This window comes from Prionailurus bengalensis, chromosome B4, assembly GCF_016509475.1.
Source record: "Prionailurus bengalensis isolate Pbe53 chromosome B4, Fcat_Pben_1.1_paternal_pri, whole genome shotgun sequence".
NCBI lineage: Eukaryota > Metazoa > Chordata > Mammalia > Carnivora > Felidae > Prionailurus > Prionailurus bengalensis.
Genome location: NC_057358.1, coordinates 63,441,736 through 63,461,712, shown reverse-complemented (window position 1 = coordinate 63,461,712; position 19,977 = coordinate 63,441,736). Strand labels below are relative to the sequence as shown.

General features: G+C 36.9%; 1 protein-coding gene across 3 annotated transcripts in view; it reads left to right on the top strand.

The window, feature by feature from the left end:
- SINHCAF (SIN3-HDAC complex associated factor) overlaps positions 1-19,023 on the top strand; it is a 33,490-nt gene extending 14,467 nt beyond the window's left edge. For all 3 annotated transcript variants that reach the window (XM_043562784.1, XM_043562786.1, XM_043562785.1), the window contains exons 2-6: positions 1,891-2,038; positions 3,316-3,415; positions 5,330-5,456; positions 12,198-12,348; positions 15,863-19,023. In XM_043562784.1, the coding sequence (XP_043418719.1) occupies positions 1,911-2,038; positions 3,316-3,415; positions 5,330-5,456; positions 12,198-12,348; positions 15,863-16,022 (666 nt within the window). In that variant the 5' untranslated portion in view covers positions 1,891-1,910 and the 3' untranslated portion in view covers positions 16,023-19,023. The remainder of the gene's footprint in view (positions 1-1,890; positions 2,039-3,315; positions 3,416-5,329; positions 5,457-12,197; positions 12,349-15,862) is intronic.
- Positions 19,024-19,977: the final 954 nt, after the last annotated feature.

Sequence of the window (19,977 nt, the reverse complement as noted above, 5' to 3'; positions counted from 1 at the left end):
TTTCACAGGCCTCCCCACACCTTTTCCTACTATGGAGTATCTTCATTATTTTTTTTTTCTCTCAAAATCAAGTTCCCAAGTACTCCATTGAACAAAAATAATCAACTAAGAATATTTTCTTGTTTTAACAATTCTTAAATTGAAGAAACTTTAAACTTAATTTTGAAATGCATCAGTGCACTTCTGCCCCACCCATCTCCCTTCTTTGCCTGCTTCTCTCACCAACAAAAACATTAACGAACACTTGATAAACAATAGCCCTTGTTTAAAATGAAAGCTTCAGTGTTTAGCTGATTGTTTGCTAATAAAATATTTTCTTAAAGACAAATCAAAAGTCCTTGCCCATATTTCAGAATTCCTCCATCTCAGAGAGACATACACACAGCCTGGATATTACATTATTTCTCTGAATTGCTTTCATAAGTACTTGCTCTGGTATACTAACCAGAACTGAGGTGAAATGGGATCAGACGAGAGATCATCCAGAGTACTAAAGTTTTTGTCTTACTCCTGTATTTCAGTGTATTTCTAAAAGAACTTTAAAAGGATAGTGTTCTGTGGTTATAACTCCTAACAGTATAAGCACCAATCTAATTGGTATTAGTAACTTATTGATGCTGTATGTGATGCTTTTATGATGATTTTTAGTTGGATCCTTACATACACTTGTCCATTGGGGTTTAGTTTGTATATTCATTGCCCTTTTATTCCCTCTCTTAGTCCAGATGTTCTGGTGAAAATGGCCCTTGGTTTGTATTTTTTTTTTAATATTTCTAATTTATTTTTGAGAGAGAGAGTGGAGGAGGGGCAGAAAAAGAGGGGCCAGGGACAGAGGATCCAGAGAGGGCTCTGCACTGATAATAGGGAGCCCATGTGAGACTCACTCCAACTCATGAACCATGAGGTCATGACCTGAGCCGAAGTCGGATGCTCAACCGACTGAGCCACCAAAGTACCCCCGGTTTGGATATTCTAAATTTCTTCTAAGGCATGTATTTACTGCCAAATACATTTTTTTTATACGTCTAGCTCTAGGACTGTTTCTTCCTTCCTTGCATGATGTTGAGATTTTTTTTTTTTTTTGATCATGAGAATCAATAGTTTATCTCACCCTACATTTCTTGGATATCTGCCTCACTGCTCAGGCACAGGACTTCATAGAAGAGCTCTAAAAACCTCTGTAACAACTGAACAGACCAATGGTCAGGAAATATGAGCTCGTTTTTAATCCATTTTAATGATTTTATAAAATTATTATTCTTAAATCCTGACTTTGGATTTTTGTGAATTTTACATCCTCCTTTCAGTCAACTTGCCAGCTTAGAACTTCTCTTTATCACAGAAGAAATCCCCTCTAAACTTCCCATAGGGCAAGGTATTATGGGTTGATGACTATTGAGCTACTTGTGTGCTTAATGTCAAATAGTGGTCATGGTAAATGCTCAAAACTTCCCCAGCTGGGAATCATTTCAGTGTAAAGGTGCAGAATAGAAAGGGGGTGCCTTACTTTACATTTTAGGATGTGCCCTTTGTTGTGCATGATTCCATCATTTTATAGTGGGGAGACTTTGTTACATTTTTTGCTTAAAAAGTTGATTTTTAAAAATGCCTCCCTCCCCTCAGTTTTAGAATGAGTGTGGCCAGGAGGGTAGAAGGAGGTGTGATAGAGACCGACCTTGTTAAAAAACTGAGTTATTTTTTGTGTTTTATACACTTGCCGGGGTAGTGCCAAGAATGGAGGGAGATCCAGGAGGACTTCCCCACAGCCCTTCTGTCTGGCTTGGTCATGTAATATCAAGTTGCCAGGGTTGGGGTGGAGCAGACAACTCTCTTTTAATGGTTTCTTGTTATAGCCCTCATAAAGCTGTGTCAATTCCCCTGGCTTTACAGACTATTGCCCAGAAGAAAAGATGTTTGGTTTTCACAAGCCAAAGATGTACCGAAGTATAGAGGGCTGCTGTATTTGCAGAGCTAAGTCCTCCAGTTCTCGATTCACTGACAGTAAACGCTATGAAAAGGACTTCCAGAGCTGTTTTGGGTAAGATCATCTGATGTTTTTACCATTCTTAGAGTGAAAAAGATCATAGCTTACGGAAATCCTTCCAGGCGAGGCAGGCAATTGGAGCAATGTGCTAATAAATTAAAATCACTTACATTCTCATCTAGGCTATTTTAAGGTTCTTGCTTTTAAAACAAATCAATACTGACAGCCTACCCTTTTCCAGATTATAAGGAACTACAAATTGTGAAGCCCCTTGTAGTTATAATCAAACTCTTTTGTTTTTAACACCAAGATATAAAAGACTTTGAAGAAATTACTCTTATTCTCTCTTATACTAGTTGTCCTCTGGTAGTTTTCTGTTCTTTGCATTGTTTTTCTAAATTATGGAAATGTATTTTAACCCATCCTGCTGAGGATGCTAATAAGACTTAATGTTCTGCCCTGAGATCTGTCAGGGTACATTTCATTTTATAATTTTGTTCTTTATTTATCTTTTCACAATAAACCTGCTTAGTAAAGTGGAATTTACTTTCCAACAAATACTTGGATAAAATAGAATAGTTCATGTTGAACCATTTCCCATGTTAGAAGTTATTTTTACCACTTTGTTTCTCTTATCAAAATACTTGTTGATTACTTATTGTTAATCCTGTATTTTGTGCTTATTTTGAAGGTTGTCAAAAAGAATTTCTGCCAACTTTGCCTTTTTAAATTACATTTGTCACTTAATGTCTTCATTTCCAATGGTATACATGATAAAAGTTACCAGTATTTTTCTGTATGTATTTATAATACAGGAAAAGTGTAGTAATGAAAGTTCTTCAACGATATAATTTATAAAGAGCTTGGTTGACTAGTGTTACAGATTTCTTTCCCTTATGCAGATATAATCATTTTTTAAAAATTACAGTGCCTCTTGGGTTTTGTGTGTTATAAAACCAGAATATCATGACACATTATTTTATGTAAAGAGTGGCGTTTTGTTGCTTATGGAAATATCTACACACTTCAGAAAAGATTAAGTGGACAACCTTGTTTTAAACCATAGTGACCAGGATCTCCTCTAGGTCTTAAATTTTATTATTATTTTATTTTAAAATGACCAAATTGCAGTACATAGAATTGGTTCATTGGATCTAGGAGTTAATTATATTTCTAAAATGTACTATAGAAACTATGTAACTGTATCATCCAGGACAATTAGCAATAGCATGTATAAACTGTAATTGGATTTTTTTTCCCAAAAGAAATACACTCGCATGAATTCTTAAATATAAATGAGTCTAATAAAAGTTTGATTGTTTTCTTACTAGGTTGCATGAGACTCGTTCAGGAGACATCTGTAATGCCTGTGTCCTGCTTGTGAAAAGATGGAAGAAATTGCCAGCAGGATCAAAAAAAAACTGGAATCATGTTAGTTCATCTTTTGTCTTTCTCAGTTATACCTGTATTACATTTATTTGTTTTGGGAGAGAGAGAGAGGGAGAGGGAGAGAGAGAATCCTAAGCAGGCTCTGCACTAACAGACGCAGTGTTCAATCCCATGAACCGTGAGATCATGACTTAAACTGAAATCAAGATTTGGGTGCTTAACTGACTGAGCCACCTGAGTGCCCAGATAACTTCTATTACATTTAAAGTAACATTAGTTTTCTCCCAATTTAGGAAGTAGTACGTTCCTCAGATGGAAAAGTGAAAAGAATAAAGAAAAACACAAGTTGCTGCTCAGATATAATTACTTAACATTTTGGCATGTTTAGAAGCAAAATTTTGAGTAGTGTATCATTTCCCTAAGGCTGTATCCAGTATCCCCATTTTAGAGATTCACAGTGTACATTTCATGTATTTCCTAAGGTTAATTAGATATGGATCCTTTTTTCATCTCAGGGGAACATTTATCCTAATTCCTGGAGGTAGTATAATGAGCACATAGGATTTAGCACCAGAACTGGATTTGAATCCTGCGTTACTAGTTGCGAATTTTGGGCAAGTTCCATTTACTTATAAAATGGAAACATAGTAGCTATCCCACAGAGCTGTTGTGAGAACTGAATGAGATTTATGTATAAAATATAACACATAGTGATCAGTTATGTGGAAGCTATTCTTACTCTGTATATTTAAATCTAGTTGAGATTATAGTGGTATGTAAATGTGTATTCTGTTTGCCCTTTGTCATTGGTTTTCAGTGATCAGAACAGCACTGTTAAGTCTTATGCTAGCTTTTAAAACATTTATGGCATTTATACAAAATACTTGTTTTTAAGCCAGCATGCATTTATTCTTTATCTTTTTTCCCCCTAACACTAGTATTAGCCTTACATTTTCCTTTGGTTATTGTGTTACATTATTTTGATAGGTTTTTGTGGGTCTGTTAATTTATAAAAAGGGAATTTTCTTTAATAGTTTGTCTGGAGAAGTTGAAAATTGTGATTTTGAAGGTGATGACAACCTTTTTAAGGGTACAAATCTGCAAATAGTAAATGTGAATAAATTTGTAAGAAATAGTACCGTGTAGGTCTAGACCAATGGCCATGGTAGACTATGGGAGAACATGCCATTGCCATCATGTAAATGACCTTAGGGATTAAAGTGTATGGTGAAAAGAACATAAAGCATAGTTGTGAAAACGTTAATTTGAGTCTTGTATCCCTCTCTACCCATTCTTGCCCACTTACTAGTTTAGTGAAATAAGGCAAAAGATAATTTCTTGTTTTCTTTCACCCTAAATTGGAGTTAACAAATAGTCCCCTTACTGCTTTGTAGTGAAAGTAAACTCAAAAGTGTATGAAAGGGGAGCCTGGGTGGCTTAGTTGGTTAAGCATCTGACTCCTGGTTTTGGCTCAGGTCATGATCTCACCATTTGTGGGTTCAAGCCCTGCCTCTGGCATAGCACCGACAGTGTGACAGGGTAGAGCCTGCTTGGGATTCTGTCTCTGCCCCTCCTGGGAGCGTGTGTCTACTCTCTATTTAAAAAAAAAAGTATGAAAGCTTTTTGCAGACTGTAAAACACTGTCTGATAGAAATGTTAGTTGTTGTAAGTCTTGATTTTCTTTAACCTTTTGGGTCATTCTTACCATATATAAATCTATTTAAATTTTTTGTACAGTATATTGTTACTATTGCCTGCTTTGAAGAAAAAACCCCACGAGATAAATTATTCTTTAATACCATGTGATGATTAAAAATGCACATGGGCTCTCAAACACTCTTAAGTAGAAAACTGCTTCTCAATTTAGGCTCCTTCAAATAGGCATTTGTCTGAACTAAAGGAATACAAGAGGTGTCATTTTTTAAGTGGTATTAAATATTCAGTATTTTCTTCCAGGTGGTAGATGCAAGGGCAGGACCCAGTCTGAAGACAACATTGAAACCAAAGAAAGTGAAAACTTTATCTGGAAACAGGATAAAAAGCAACCAGATCAGTAAACTACAGAAGGAATTCAAACGTCACAGTAAGTTTGAGGTTTTGATACTGAAACAAGAGTAGTTAAGAATAGTTGTTTGGTTTTTATTTTTACCTGGGGGTGGCATATGGTATGTATAGATTTTTAAAGTTATTTTCTTTAAAGTGTTGCAAGGCATTGTCAACGTGGTAGAGATATTTCTATGAAATCTTTTAAAATTTTTAATGTTTATTTTGTTGTATTTTATTTTTAATGTTTATTTTTAAGAGAGAGCATGAAGTGGAGGAGAGGGGCAGAGAGAGGGGGACACAGAATTTGAAGGAAGCTCCAGGCTCTGAGCTGTCAGCACAGAGCCCGACATGAGGCTCAAACCCACCAACTGAGAGATCATGACCTGAGCTAAGCTGGGTGCTTAACTGACTGAGCCACCTAGGTGCCCCTTGAAACTCTATCTTTAGTCCTGATGACATAAAAGTAATTTGACTAGCTGACCACTTCTTCAGATTGTATGGAGATCGCTCTGACCACTCTGATCTGTTTATTGACATGTTAAGTTCTAGAAGATGAATTTTTCAAGCTTGTTTACTTGATTTTTATGCATAAAGAAATAGAGGTCTGGAGATGTGCAGAAAGGTATGTAAATAATATTAGTGGACAGCCTGAGACTAAAGCCCAGGTTTTCTGGAAAGTAACTTTAGAAATCATAACTTACATATTGCGGTAAAGCTAGTCTCAGGACTTTCAGGTTTCTGGGACAGTGTGTGTTGTGTGGAGTGATGGAATGGGAAAGGAATGATAAATTAATATCAGGTTCATCTACTCTTTTTTTTTTTTTTTTTTAATTTTTTTTTCAACGTTTATTTATTTATTTTTTGGGACAGAGAGAGACAGAGCATGAACGGGGGAGGGGCAGAGAGAGAGGGAGACACAGAATCAGAAGCAGGCTCCAGGCTCCAGGCTCCGAGCCATCAGCCCAGAGCCCGACACGGGGCTCGAACTCACGGACCGCGAGGTCGTGACCTGGCTGAAGTCGGACGCTTAACCGACTGCGCCACCCAGGCGCCCCAGGTTCATCTACTCTTAAAGGAAGTTGTTGAGGGGGAGAGCACCTGTAGTGGTACTTCTGTATTTTCGGAATTTAGATTTCAGCTTTTGAAAAGGAATTGCAGTGCATATAATGTTGTTTGTTATATGTAACACAATGAGGGGAGGGTTTCTGAGGCAAAACAACTGAAATCAAACGCATTAGTATTTCTGTCGTAGAAATGTAGTCATATTCACAAAGGTGGAATAAATAAAACTTGCATGGGCTAGTCAGGTTTGGCTACCCTCATGTTATAGTTCATGTCAGGCCAGATTTTGTGGCCAAATGGGTTAGGAATAAATAGACTCTGTTTTCAGAGCTTTTTCAAAACTGTAGATGAGGTTGTGGACTGGTCAGAGAGTTTTCAGGATTATAAAAACAATTTGTAGGACGCTGTTAGACAAAATATCATCAATGCTTGTTTTAGAAAAATGGTAAAAGAGAGTTAAATACACTGATAAGGTAGAGTGAGGAAAGGAAAACTGTCATCTCTTGGGACATTTTGGTAGATGTACCAAGCATTTTACACACATAGTTATCTCAGTAATTTGTTTTAGAGATTAGGATAGGAAGTAGAGTGGTGATTTAACCTTGAGCCAGGTTACTTAGTAAAGATGATAGAGATGAGTTTGACCTCAGGTTTGTCTAGCTTCAAAGCTGTTTGCTCTTTCTGCAACACCACCCTGCTCCTTGAGGTAGTATATAACCAGTGCCCACGACTCTGAAGCCTTTGCAGATCATCTGCTAACTTTCTGCTCTTTTAAGTTGGTGTTACCAGTCCATAGTTATTCTGATGATATATTTAATCTTCGACTAAAATATTTTAATACTTTATAGTAAAATATTTAGGTGATATGAAATAGGTATGTATTTTAACTATATGTTCTTTAAAAGTTTTTTTCAAGTTTTTCTTTACATTCCAGTTAACAAACAGTGTAATAATAGTTTCAGGTGGAGAATTCAGTGATTGATCACTTACGTACAGTACCCGCTGCTCATCACAACAAGTGTCCTCCATTAACCCTCAGTTTGTTCTCTATAGTTGAGTCTTTTTATTTTCCCTATGTTCATGTTTTGTTTCTTAAATTCCACACGAGTGAAATTACATGGTATTTGTCTTTCTCTGACTTATTCATTAGGCATAATCCTCTCTAGCTCCATCTACTTCATTGGAAACCTTTTTCTTTTTGAATCTCCTTTTTAATGGCTGTGTAGTATTCCATTGCAGACACTCCCCACCCCCACATCTTTATCCATTCATCTATATAGATGGACATTTGGGTTGCTTCCATATCTTGGCTATTGTAAGTAACACAGCAGTAAACACAGGGGTGCATATATCTTATCAAAATATTAGGGTAATATGATCAAATAATCATTCTATTTTTAATTTTTTTTGAAATTTATTTATTTATTTTATTTTTTAAAATTTACATCCAAATTTGTTAGCATATAGTGCAACAATGATTTCAGGAGTAGATTCCTTAGTGCCCCTTACCCATTTAGCCCATCCTTCCTCCCACACCCCCTCGAGTAACCCTCTGTTTGTTCTCCATATTTATGAGTCTCTTCTGTTTTGTCCCCCTCCCTGTTTTTATATTATTTTTGTTTCCCTTCCCTTATGTTCATCTGTTTTCTCTCTTAAAGTCCTCATATGAGTGAAGTCATATGATATTTGTCTTTCTCTAATTTCACTTAGCATAATACCCTCTAGTTCCATCCACGTAGTTGCAAATGGCAAGATTTCATTCTTTTTGATTGCCGAGTAATACTCCATTTTATGTATATATATACCACATCTTCTTTATCCATTCATCTATCGATGGACATTTGGGCTCTTTCCATACTTTGGATATTGTTGATAGTGCTGATATAAACAGTGGGGGGCATGTGCCCCTTCGAAACAGTGCACCTGTATCCCTTGGATAAATACCTAGCAGTGCAATTGCTGGGTTGTAGGGTAGTTCTATTTTTAGTTTTTTGAGGAACCTCCATACTGTTTTCAACAGTAGTTGCACCAGTTTGCATTCCTACCAACAATGTATGAGGGTTCCTTTTTCTCCACATCCTTGCCAACACTTATTTCTTGTCCTTTTTTATCTTTTTTGGATAAATGTCTATTAACATCCTCTACCCATTTTGTAACTGGATTGTTTATACATGTTCCTTTCTTAACCAGCTATCACCAGGGGAAAAGAAAAAGACTGAGCCAACCCTCCATTCTCAATAAGTGTTTTAATGAACGTTTGAGAAATAGTAATTTTCTTCTACCACTTGAAGGTTAGAGGAATTGATTATTCATATGTATGTTGTTAGCTCCTCCCTTTAATTATGGGAAAAGTGAAACCTGACTAAATTTCACCTTACCTAAGGGAATATGTCCAGTGTAATTTTAGATTTTTATTATAAAGCTGTGTTGTGGAAGGAGGGATTGGAGACTGAAGATAAATCCCTTTGAAAAAGGTGTGTGGGCTTTGGAGGCTTAGACTGAAACTGGGTTTTCCCACGTGCATTGTGAATTGCTAGCACCTGTGTGCAACACAGCAGTTTTGATATACTTCAATTTTTATATACATCACCCACTAAATGGTGTCCCTGTCTCTTGTTATATATTTGCTTCCCTGCATCCTGCATTTACCTGATTTTTTTCCTGAGATATCCTTTCCTTTGGGTGGTGTACTGCAAAGGCATTAGACCTAGAGCTTGAAGATCAGGATTTGAGTTACCGTTCATGAAATTTAACTTAACATAGAACCATAATTTTCTTATCCGAGAAAAGGGGATAATCAACTAAAAAGATTTTGTAAAACAAAACAAATTCCTGTATAAATGTTAGTTTCTTCTTTTTGTCATTCTTCCTAAAATCTACAATGAATTCTTGTTGCTATGGAATAAAGCTGAAAATCCCTAGTGAGTCTTTGGAGGTCCTATTTTAGGCAAAGAATATTTGGGCTGAGTCCATTCCCTTCCTGTGCATAGTGTGTTCTGCTTCCACTACCCCATGCTTAGCTAATTACTCTTTTGTGCCTTTTCAAATCCCACAATTTTTAAGATTTTAAAAATTGTGGTTCTTTGAAGAATTTCCAGGCCTGCATTCCAGAAGAGTTTTCTTCCTAACTGCTTTTTATATAGTTATATTCTAGTGTCTCAAGTGTTAGATTAAACCATAAGAAACGGCCATTTTTATAGGTAGAAAATGATCTAATAACTGCTGCTTCAAATGTTCCATAGCTATTAAGCACTTCCTTGGATAGTGAGTTTTCTTCTCCAGCATAGAGCTGATTGCTGCTGCTGCTGCTAATTGTTTGGGAAGCCTTTTAAACATTCCAATAATGTTCAACATTCTTTAAAGCCTGCTATTCTTGAGGATTTTATATGTAAAATTTTGTTAATACAAAGCATTCTACGGTCTATTCGTAGGTTTTCTTTGGTCTATTTCTTCCCATGTAGAGTATGACATGGGGTTTGAGGTCTAATAGATAAGTACTTAATAAATACTTAATTGCTTCTTTGAATTGGAGGGTTGCTCTATCCACCTATCCTGGGGGCGGGTGTGGTGTGTGTGTGTGTGTGTGTGTGTGTGTGTGTGGTAATCTCAACCCCTATTTGTGATACTGCTGTCACTGTAGAATAGCAGTTTGATAGCCTTAGAGCATGGTGACCATCCACCAAAAGACTCATTTTCTGGCTAGTAAATTTATATGGAGTCTTCTAAGGGCAAAAGTACTAAATCATGTTTAATGTTTAGCTTGTATCTGATGAATTGCCTTTATTCCTTATTAAATCAGGATCTGTTGTTTTCCCTTTATTGGTAGGGTGTTGTTTTTGGTTGCTTTTAAGATTTTTTCCTTTTATCTTTAGTTTTCAGAAATTTAATTATCAATGTGTCTTGGCATTGATTTCTTTGAGTATATCCTGTTTGGGGTTTGCTCAGCTTCTTGAATCTCTCTATAGGTTTGTCTCTTGCCAAATTTGGCAAGTTTTCAGCCATTATATTTCCTTGAGTATATTTTCACCTCCGCCCTCTTTCTTATTCCAGGACTGCAATGACACGAATGTAGATTTTTTTGTCATAGTCCCAGAGGTCTCTAAGGCTCTATTCATTTGTTTTCTCTGTGTTGTTCAGGTTGGGTAATTTCTGTTGTTCTTTCTTCCAGTTCATTGATTGTTTCCTCTGTCCCCTCCATTCTGCTGTTGAGCTCCATCCACTGAGCTTTTTATTGCATTTTTTTTCTTTCTTTTTTTTTTTCGCAGCTCAAATTTCAGTTCCACTTGGTTCTTCTTTATAACTTTTATTTATTTTTTTAAATTGAGACGTGTTTGGGGGGCCTGGGTGGCTCGGTTGGTTAAGCGTCTGACTTGAGCTCAGGTCATGATCTCACGGTCCGTGAGTTCGAGCCCTGTGTTGGGCTCTGTGCTGACAGGTCAGAGCTTGGAGATTCTATGTCTCCCTCTCTCTCTGCTCTCTCCCGCGCTCGCTCGCTCTCTCTCTCTCTCAAAAATAAATAAATATTAAAAAAAAATAAATACATTGAGACCTATTCGCTGATAATATTTTTGTTTCAGGCATGTTCATAATGGCTCACTGAAGCATTTTTGTCATGGTTATGTTAAAATCTTTGTTAGATCATTCTAACATCTCTGTCCTCTTGGTGTTAACATCTACTTCCCTTTTCACTCAGTTTGAGATTTTGGTTCTAGATTTGAGGGACTTTTTTTTTTTAATTGAAACTTGGATTTTTAAAAATTATGTTATGGATCTTCTTTAAAACTTTGGTTTTACTGTCTTTTTTTGGACACCCTTTTATCAGGGGCAATGAGACAGAGGCATCACTTTGTCACTGTGTGGTGGTGTTAAAAGGTTCCCCAGTTAACCTTCATTGACACCTGAGGTGGGAGGAGCCTCCTCATTGCTGTGGGATGGGGGTGGGAGTTGAAGTTCGCACATGGTGGGGATACTCATTTGTGGTGGGCCATGGCTAAAGTCCTGACTTCTCAACAGGCTTCCTCTGACACCCTGGTGGATGTGTTGGTGCTTTGTAACAGTCTTATGAGGATGGAAATCTTAGGCTCCCCACTTGGCCTCTGCTGGAGTGGGTGGGATTGCGGCCTCTGTTTTCTGTGGTGTTTGGCTGGAGTAGAGTGATTATTACTCTGATAAAATTATTACTCTGATAAAAGTTTCCTGTCTTGCTTAGGCTGCCACTTTTCTGCCCCTTTGACTAGAGAGCAGGGTTTTGTTGTTGTTTTTTCTTTCTTTCTTTCTTTTTTTTTTTTTTTGTCTATACCCATCGGTATTTCTGTGCTGCTGGCTTCTCTAGCTCGAAGACTGGATTTATGAGGCAAAAAAGAAAACCCATAAAAACCAGAGAACGCACCACCATGTCCTTCCTTAGGTCGAGCTCTCTCTCTAGCTGTTGCCAACTTTCAGAGTCATTAGGTTTGTTTTATATGCAATATCCTGGGTTTTTAGTTGTACTTATTTATTAGCAGGAGGAATGGGGAAAGGTATGTCTACTCCTATCTTCCTGGAAGCTTACGGCCTCATTTTCTTTTTAGAAACACTTGTACAAATATCTTCAAATATCAGTAGTGAATAGAAAATAAATTCTTTTTTTCTTTCTACTAACTCACAGTTTTTTATGCTGAGCCTTAGTTACATGTAATGAAATTAAATTACAATTTTTTTTCCCTCTTTATTGCAGATTCTGATGCTCACAGTACCACCTCAAGTGCCTCCCCAGCTCAGTCTCCTTGTTATAGTAACCAGTCAGATGATGGCTCAGATACAGAGATGGCTTCTGGCTCTAACAGAACGCCAGTTTTTTCCTTTTTAGATCTCACATACTGGAAAAGGTAAAAGCAACAAAATATCTCTCTAACCAGCAAACCTTCTTAATTACAGGCGATGGTTTCCCACTTCCTTAGCAGTTAAATGGCATTTGGCATACAGCTGGTAGCACACATGGTTGGAGGTGGACAAGCAAGAGTTGAGCCGAGAGCTGTGATTTATGTGCTTTTCCTATTAAAATTGATTTAAAATAAAAATCATGTTAGGGAATGTATGTTTCCTGTAATGGAGTAGACTGGGTATTCTTTCTGACCAACTCTCACTGAAAAAAGTAAAAGCTAGAAATACATATTTTTAAGTCTTTAAAAGTAGCATTGATAAGTGAGCAAATTAGTAAGGAATAATCAGAGACCAGACCAAATGCTAAGTAAATGTGGAACCCCAAAGTCGAAAAGAGGTAGTAGATTTGGAAAGAGAAAAACAGCTAAGGATTTTATTTTCTATTTCACAGATTCGAGAAGACTAACAAATTAAAAGTGAGATAATAAGCATTTATTTTATGATAGAATTCACGCATAGATGATTATATGAAACTATGGAACATGAAAGACAAAATAGTTCTTTAACAGTGAGGAAATAAAGACTATTTTCAAAGGAACAGCACTAAAAGCTGAGTTCTCAGTATGGACAAAGGAAGCCAAAAAATAATAGATTAATATCTTCAGTGGGCCAAGAGGTAGTAACTCTCAACCTAGAATTATATATATATTTTTTTTTTTTTTTTAAATTTTTTTTTCAACGTTTATTTATTTTTGGGACAGAGAGAGACAGAGCATGAACGGGGGAGGGGCAGAGAGAGAGGGAGACACAGAATCAGAAACAGGCTCCAGGCTCCGAGCCTTCAGCCCAGAGCCCGACACGGAGCTCGAACTCGCGGACCGCGAGATCGTGACCTGGCTGAAGTCGGACGCTTAACCGACTGCGCCACCCAGGCGCCCCATCAACCTAGAATTATATATATGTGTAGCAAAAATATCCTTGGGGGGGGGGGTGTGCTTGGCTGGCTCGTGGGAAGAGCATGTGACTCTTGATCTTGAGGTATGGAGTTTGATCCTCACATTGAGTGTAGAGATTAAACAAACTTAACCTTTTATGAACAAGGGCATAAGACTTTGACTAGGAAAAAGGTTGAGAAGTTGTCATCAGACTGACCCTAAATAACAAAGTTCTACAGGCAGAAAAAGAGATCCTAGATTAAAATTCTGAGAAGGATAGATAAAGTAGCAAATATTTAGGTAAATTTAAACAAATTGCTTAAAATAATAATAGTTGTGGGGGTAAAAACAGAGTTACAAAACAGTAGCATATAAATCAAGGGAATAAAAGGGATAGGAGTTAAGGTATCCTAACATCCTTTGCCTTGTTAAATATAAATATGTTGAATAACTTTGGGACTTGAGTAACTGTGTCCCCACTCATAGAATTAAATAAAAAGAGGGGCGCCTGGGTGGCGCAGTCGGTTAAGCGTCCGACTTCAGCCAGGTCACGATCTCGCGGTCCGCGAGTTCGAGCCCCGCGTCGGGCTCTGGGCTGATGGCTCGGAGCCTGGAGCCTGTTTCCGATTCTGTGTCTCCCTCTCTCTCTGCCCCTCCCCCGTTCATGCTCTGTCTCTCTCTGTCCCAAAAATAAATAAACGTTGAGAATTAAATAAAAAGAGTGAATACCTCCAGAGTCAAGAAGGGAAGGGCAGAAAATGTAAAAATATGCTTAAAAATATACCTAGCAAAACAAAATGGAAATAGAAACCATGGGTCCAAGAAGACAGTAGAATAAAAATTAGAAAATCTTTATAACTAAAAAAAAACCTGAAAAATACCACAAATCAAAACATGGTATGAAATTAAAAAGAATTGGAGGAAAAATTAATGCTTTCAATGCTTAGAAAAGAAAAAACTAAAAATTTGTGAAATGATAAGCATTCAGTTTAAAGATAATGAAGCCCAGTACAAAGAAAAATAAAAGCAATGAAGTCCTAAAGATACAAGTAGAAATAAATGGAGTAGAAAACTGGTAAGCAATGAACAGGATCTGTAAAGCTAAGAGTTGGATCTTGAAAAAGACCTGACCAAAAAAATTAGTAGAGATGAAGCAGATAAAAAGAGATCATATTCATAAGCACCTTAGACAAAACAAGGAGATTTATCTATAATTAAGACAAATGTAAAAGACAGTAGGACATTAAAACAACTGTATGCTAGTAAATTTGAACATACAGATGAAGTGGATACATTAGTAGAAGACAGTTTTCCAAAACTGTCTCAAGACAAAATAGAAAACCTGTATAGTGTTACAATAGAGAAGTTGATTCAGTGGCCAAAGTCTTCTCTCCAAAAATCCGAGGCTCATCTTAGGCACGTTCTCCCAAACAATCCAGAAACACATGATTCTGATCTTGCATAATGTTTTCAGATTATGAATAAAAGAGGGCATAGGCCCTAAGCATTCTATGAGGCTAATATATATAACTTTGATACCAAAAGAGTATATCATGACCAGATTGGATTTATTCTAGGGGTGTAAGATTGCTTTAAACATTAAAAGTCAACTGCTAGAATTTGCCACACTGACAGTTTGTAAAGGAAGGAAAAAAATGCCTGTCATCTTAGCAGTACTTTGAAGATGTTTGATATATTTGAATGTTCCTTCAAGGTTTAAAATAAAACCTGTAGTAAATAGGGATAGAAGGGAACTGCATTAATAAATAATTGGCATTTTCGAAGAAACATGAACACGTTTCAATTCCTATATACCAGCCACATAACCTAGAAGAAAAAAACGTTAGACGCACATTGATGTGTACAGCATGTTTATGGTAGCAAAAGTCCCATCAAAAGGAGTGTGAATAAATTCACATGGTGGAATACTATACACAAAACGAAATAAAACTTTGACAATGGGTCTGAACCTCAATTAATGTTGAGAAAATTGCAGCAGTAGAGTATGATTCCATACATGTGTTTCTTTTAAATAGGAGATAGTTGAGCAATATATGAAGAGATGTAGACTTGTTTTAAAACTGTGAAGTGTAAAGAAAAAAGGCACTGATAGGCTTAAATTGAAGTTGGAGTGAATGAGATTGGGCAGGATGGGACTGGAGAGAAACATACAGGGGGACTTCACAGGAAATGATTATTCCCTTAGAGTATGTGATCCGTGGGTGTTTGGTAGTCATTTTTAATGCCTATTTGTATATTTGAAACAGTTTACAACTTCAGGAGCAGCCTCTGAAACTGCTGTCTCTCAGAATGATCCCCACACCTTAATCTTTGATAAGGTTCCAGTGTGGAATTTAAGGGACCTGGGTAATTCCCATTACCCAGTTAATTGGGGTCTCTCTAGGAGCCTTTCAGTTGGAATGTGATAAGACTGTAAAAGTAGAACCTTTTGATCATGTTGTACTAGTTATAATTATGTAGATTTTTTCTTTTTTTTTTTGTTTCCTTGTATTGCTAGTTTTCTACCTAATATATTATATATTAATATATATTAATATATTCCTCTCCCATTTTTTTCTTTTAGACAGAAAATATGTTGTGGGATTATCTATAAAGGCCGTTTTGGAGAAGTTCTCATTGACACACATCTATTCAAGCCTTGCTGCAGCAATAAGAAAGCAGCTGCAGAGAAGCCGGAGGAGCAGGGGCCAGAGCCTCTGCCCATCTCCACTCAGGAGTGGTGACTGAGGTTTAGGTAGAAGGGGAACAAAAAAACGATTTAAATTTTGGAAAGAAAACAAAGCAACAAAACCCTCCTATTTTTAACTTGGATACCTGCTATTCTGCCAAAAGACACTTTCTAGAATAGTTTTGAATGGGTTGTTATTTCTCCTCCAGTTCCACAAACTCTGAAGCCAGTGTCTAGCTTACTAAAAGAAAAAAAGTGTACATAATATTTAAGATGCTGAGTATTTCATAGGAAAGCTGAATGCTGCTGTAAAGTGCTCTTTAAGTCTTTTTTTTTTTTTTAAATCCCCTTCTAATGAATGAATCTAGGGGAATTTCAGGGGACAGAGATGGGATTTGTTGTATGATAAACGTATGTAGTTTTAGTCTTTCTATATTGAGAAGCAGTGGTTGGGGCATTTTTAAGATGGCTGGCTATACTTGTTTTCCTTCATGATAATAAATTTGTCACAACTCAGTAACGTGGACTTGCCCCAAGAGGTAGTTGTTAATAATTTAAGGTCTTGCCAAGGTTCTGATGATTCAAACCTGTACTACTGAATATTAAGCAGGACAGACTAAGCTCTCTGGTGCAAATGCCTTGAAGGAGTAGTTTCTAAACATACAGAGAGGTAACTTGAGTGTATATGTTGCATCCTCTATCACCTCCCTCCATATTCATTTTTGATAAAGATTTTAATCTATATTGAAACTTCTAAAGCAGAATCAAAGCTCCTCTGGGGAAATGTCAAGTTTTAGGATGAGCAATCCTAAATGAAGAGAACCAAAGCATTACCGCATGGTAGAGATCACATTCTATTAAAAATGTTAAATTATCTTTAAAAATGTACAAGTCTTCAGGATGGCACACACAAAAAAAGGTTAATGCTTCTTGGGGCACATTTCTTAGAGGGCTTGCTTAGTGTGTAAATAATTGACTTTAGTTTGTGTTACATGACTGGTGACTTCATTGAAAATCTGCGCAATTCAGTTTTAGCTCTGGATTACTTCAGTTGACCTTTGTGAAGGTTTTGTCTGTGTAGAGTGGTTGTTTGACTGGTTTTAACCTATTAGGGTTTGGGGTTTTTTTTTTTGTTTTGTTTTTTTTCCACTCTATATTAAAGTAAAATTCTAAAAGAAAAGAGGTGTGTGTTAATGCTGAGTGGGCTGGTTAGGTTTGACTTCTTTTAGTCAGGCTTTGTGAACATTGAGATGTTAGATAATGCATCCTGAACACGGAGCTCTTCGATTCCAAAATCTTCATTTGAAGCCTTTTTACTTGAACCCAAACCAAAGTATTGTCATTGCCTCTTTTTTAAACGTTCAGGAATAACCTATCACCGGTTCAGACTTCTCATAATTAGGGAGGATCATTTGCCTACCTTATAATAACATGACTCAGTGCTTATTTTTAAAACTGGATTTTAAAAATTAGTATAAATGACAGTAAGGAGTGAGCCACTTTTTACGGGCACCATATAGTTTTATAATTCTTAATCTAAACTTAAAATTTTGTATTTCTTCCTTATGGCAAAAACTACAAGCCACCATGTGCACAGATTACACCGTGAGTTGGGTTGACTCTCCCACAGCCTCTGAGGTGAATTACAAGAGTCCCAGCCATTATCATCTTCCTCCTGTTGTTTTGAAATGGTTTTTTTTTTTTTTTTTGTACATTTTGGCTACAGTATTGGTGGTAGAATATACTATAATATGGATCATCTCTACTTCTGTATTTATTTATTTATTACTAGACCTCAACCACAGCCTTCTTTTTCCCCTTCCACCTCTTTGCCTGTAGGATGTACTGTATGTAGTCATGCACTTTGTATTAATATATTAGAAATCTACAAATCTGTTTTGTACTTTTTATACTGTTGGATACTTATAATCAAAACTTTTACTAGGGTATTGAATAAATTTAGTCTTACTAGAAAATAAAAGAAGATGTTTTGTGGCTTTGTTGAAAAGGTGTTCTTAGGTAAGAATGTTTTTGACCTTCACAGATACGCAGTTTTAACCCTTTCGTATTACAACAAGCCCTGAGAGAAAAAGGCCTCTTTACCGAGAGATACTTTAAAATAAAAGACGTTTTAATTGACATGCCCAAGAGTTGACCTAGTAGATAAGATGATTTTAACAATGAAGGATAAAGTCTCTTCAACGGTTGGTTGGTTGATTTTGTTTCTATTTTATTTTAACTTAATTTTATTACTTTTTAAATGTTTCCAGTGTTTTAAGGTCTGTGTTGTGGTTTTATTATTACTGTCTATGGGCATAGTGGGAATCGTCATTGAGACTTTAAAGAAATTATAAAAATTGGTTATAGGGAAAGCTGGATTTGGGCATTGGGGTCAGACCTGGTCTCTGATGTCTGGCTTTGCCCCTTTATTAGCCATTTGAGTCTCTTTGCATTTGTGAGCCTCCAAACTTCTGTAAAATAATTTACTTTCCAGAATTATTTACTTTATAGAATTATGAGGAATCTAAAGGGATGTATGTAATCCATATCAAAGTTTTAAAAACATTGCTTATTAGTTGGGAAAAGTGGATCCTGTGGGCCAAACTTTCTGTACTATCGTTAGGGCTTAAATTTGCTTTGGGATCTTGCAGATGATTTGCCAGTACCTAATTTAGTTAACGGTGAAGTTACCAAGTTACCCTGAAGTTAAGCTCAGGTTGTCAGCAGCATCTGTGTCCTGTGGCTTTAGGATGGAGAGTTCAGATTCCTTATTGGCTGTAGGGCCCCTTGGCTCATTACCACCTGGGTTCTCCTGACTTGGCTGCTTGGTGCATGGAGCCAGCAGGTCTCCAGAGCCAGTTTGCTGGTGAGTCGGAGTGTCCTCAGGTCCTTCCCACATTCTAATGAAGAGGGTTACACAATGAACACCATGAGGTGGGGTGTGGGGCCCATGAGGGACATCTTAGAGTGTTACCTGCCACAGCACCTCATTTTCTTTTCTAACTTGAAATTGGGCCTCTTTGCCCTACATTACAAGTGCTTTCTGTAGCAAGTACCAAAAAAAAAAAAAAAAAAGTTCCCCTACGGTGGGTCAGGCACTTTTAAACATTGTTTAAACAACTTTGCAAAGTTTAGAAAAAAAACACAAACCTGTTCACAGGTGAGTAAGTAGAAGTGCAAGAAGGTCATGTAACTTAAATAAAATCAACTTTCCTGATTCCAAAGCCTTTGCTGTCTGAATCGGCCCCCGTCTCTGCTGTCTTAACCTGCATTTGGAGGTGGTCACCTTGCTCTCTTGAAGGATGAAAATGGGAGGCAAGTTTTACCCTGGCTGAGAGGTTAGCTGTTAACTGTCTAGATCAGTTGTTCAAGTTTTGTTTCTTAATTTTGATGTTGTGCCTATTAATACACTGTCTTTTTGTGTAGAAAATAGTCTTCAGGCAGTTTAGTGAAACAACTGGATATTCTAAAAATAAATGAAGGTGTCCAAAGCTAACTGCTTGCTCTGCAGTGAAGAATGGAAGGCACCCAGGGAGCCTCTTGATCCATCGTCCCTATGACAGCTTCCTAATGCTCCAGATTTAGCATTGTGGTACTTCTGGCAGTCATTTTGTGTGATGTTCAGTGAACTGGGAAAGGGGGAAAAAGCCAAATTGGATCAAAGATAATTTCACAGACTCATGTTCTCAAAGGGATCTGAGGGTTCTAACAGTTTCTCAGCTGTGGAGTTTGGTTACTCATTGTGATCATGAGAATGCTTTAGGTTTCAGATATCTTGCACCCAGGTTAGAAACTGCTTGTTACTGTATGCTGGGTTAGGGAGTCTTGGACATACATAGTTGCAGGCTTTAGTCTGAAAGAGCCTAATCTTTCAGTTTAGAAAACTGAAGAGATTTTGGCAAAGCCTGTCCTTTTGTCTCAGTGCTTGAAAGGGGAAAAATCATTTACTCCATTGTAGAACTTCAGTTCTCTATACTTAACAGCTTACTAGCTTTAACATCCATGGTTTT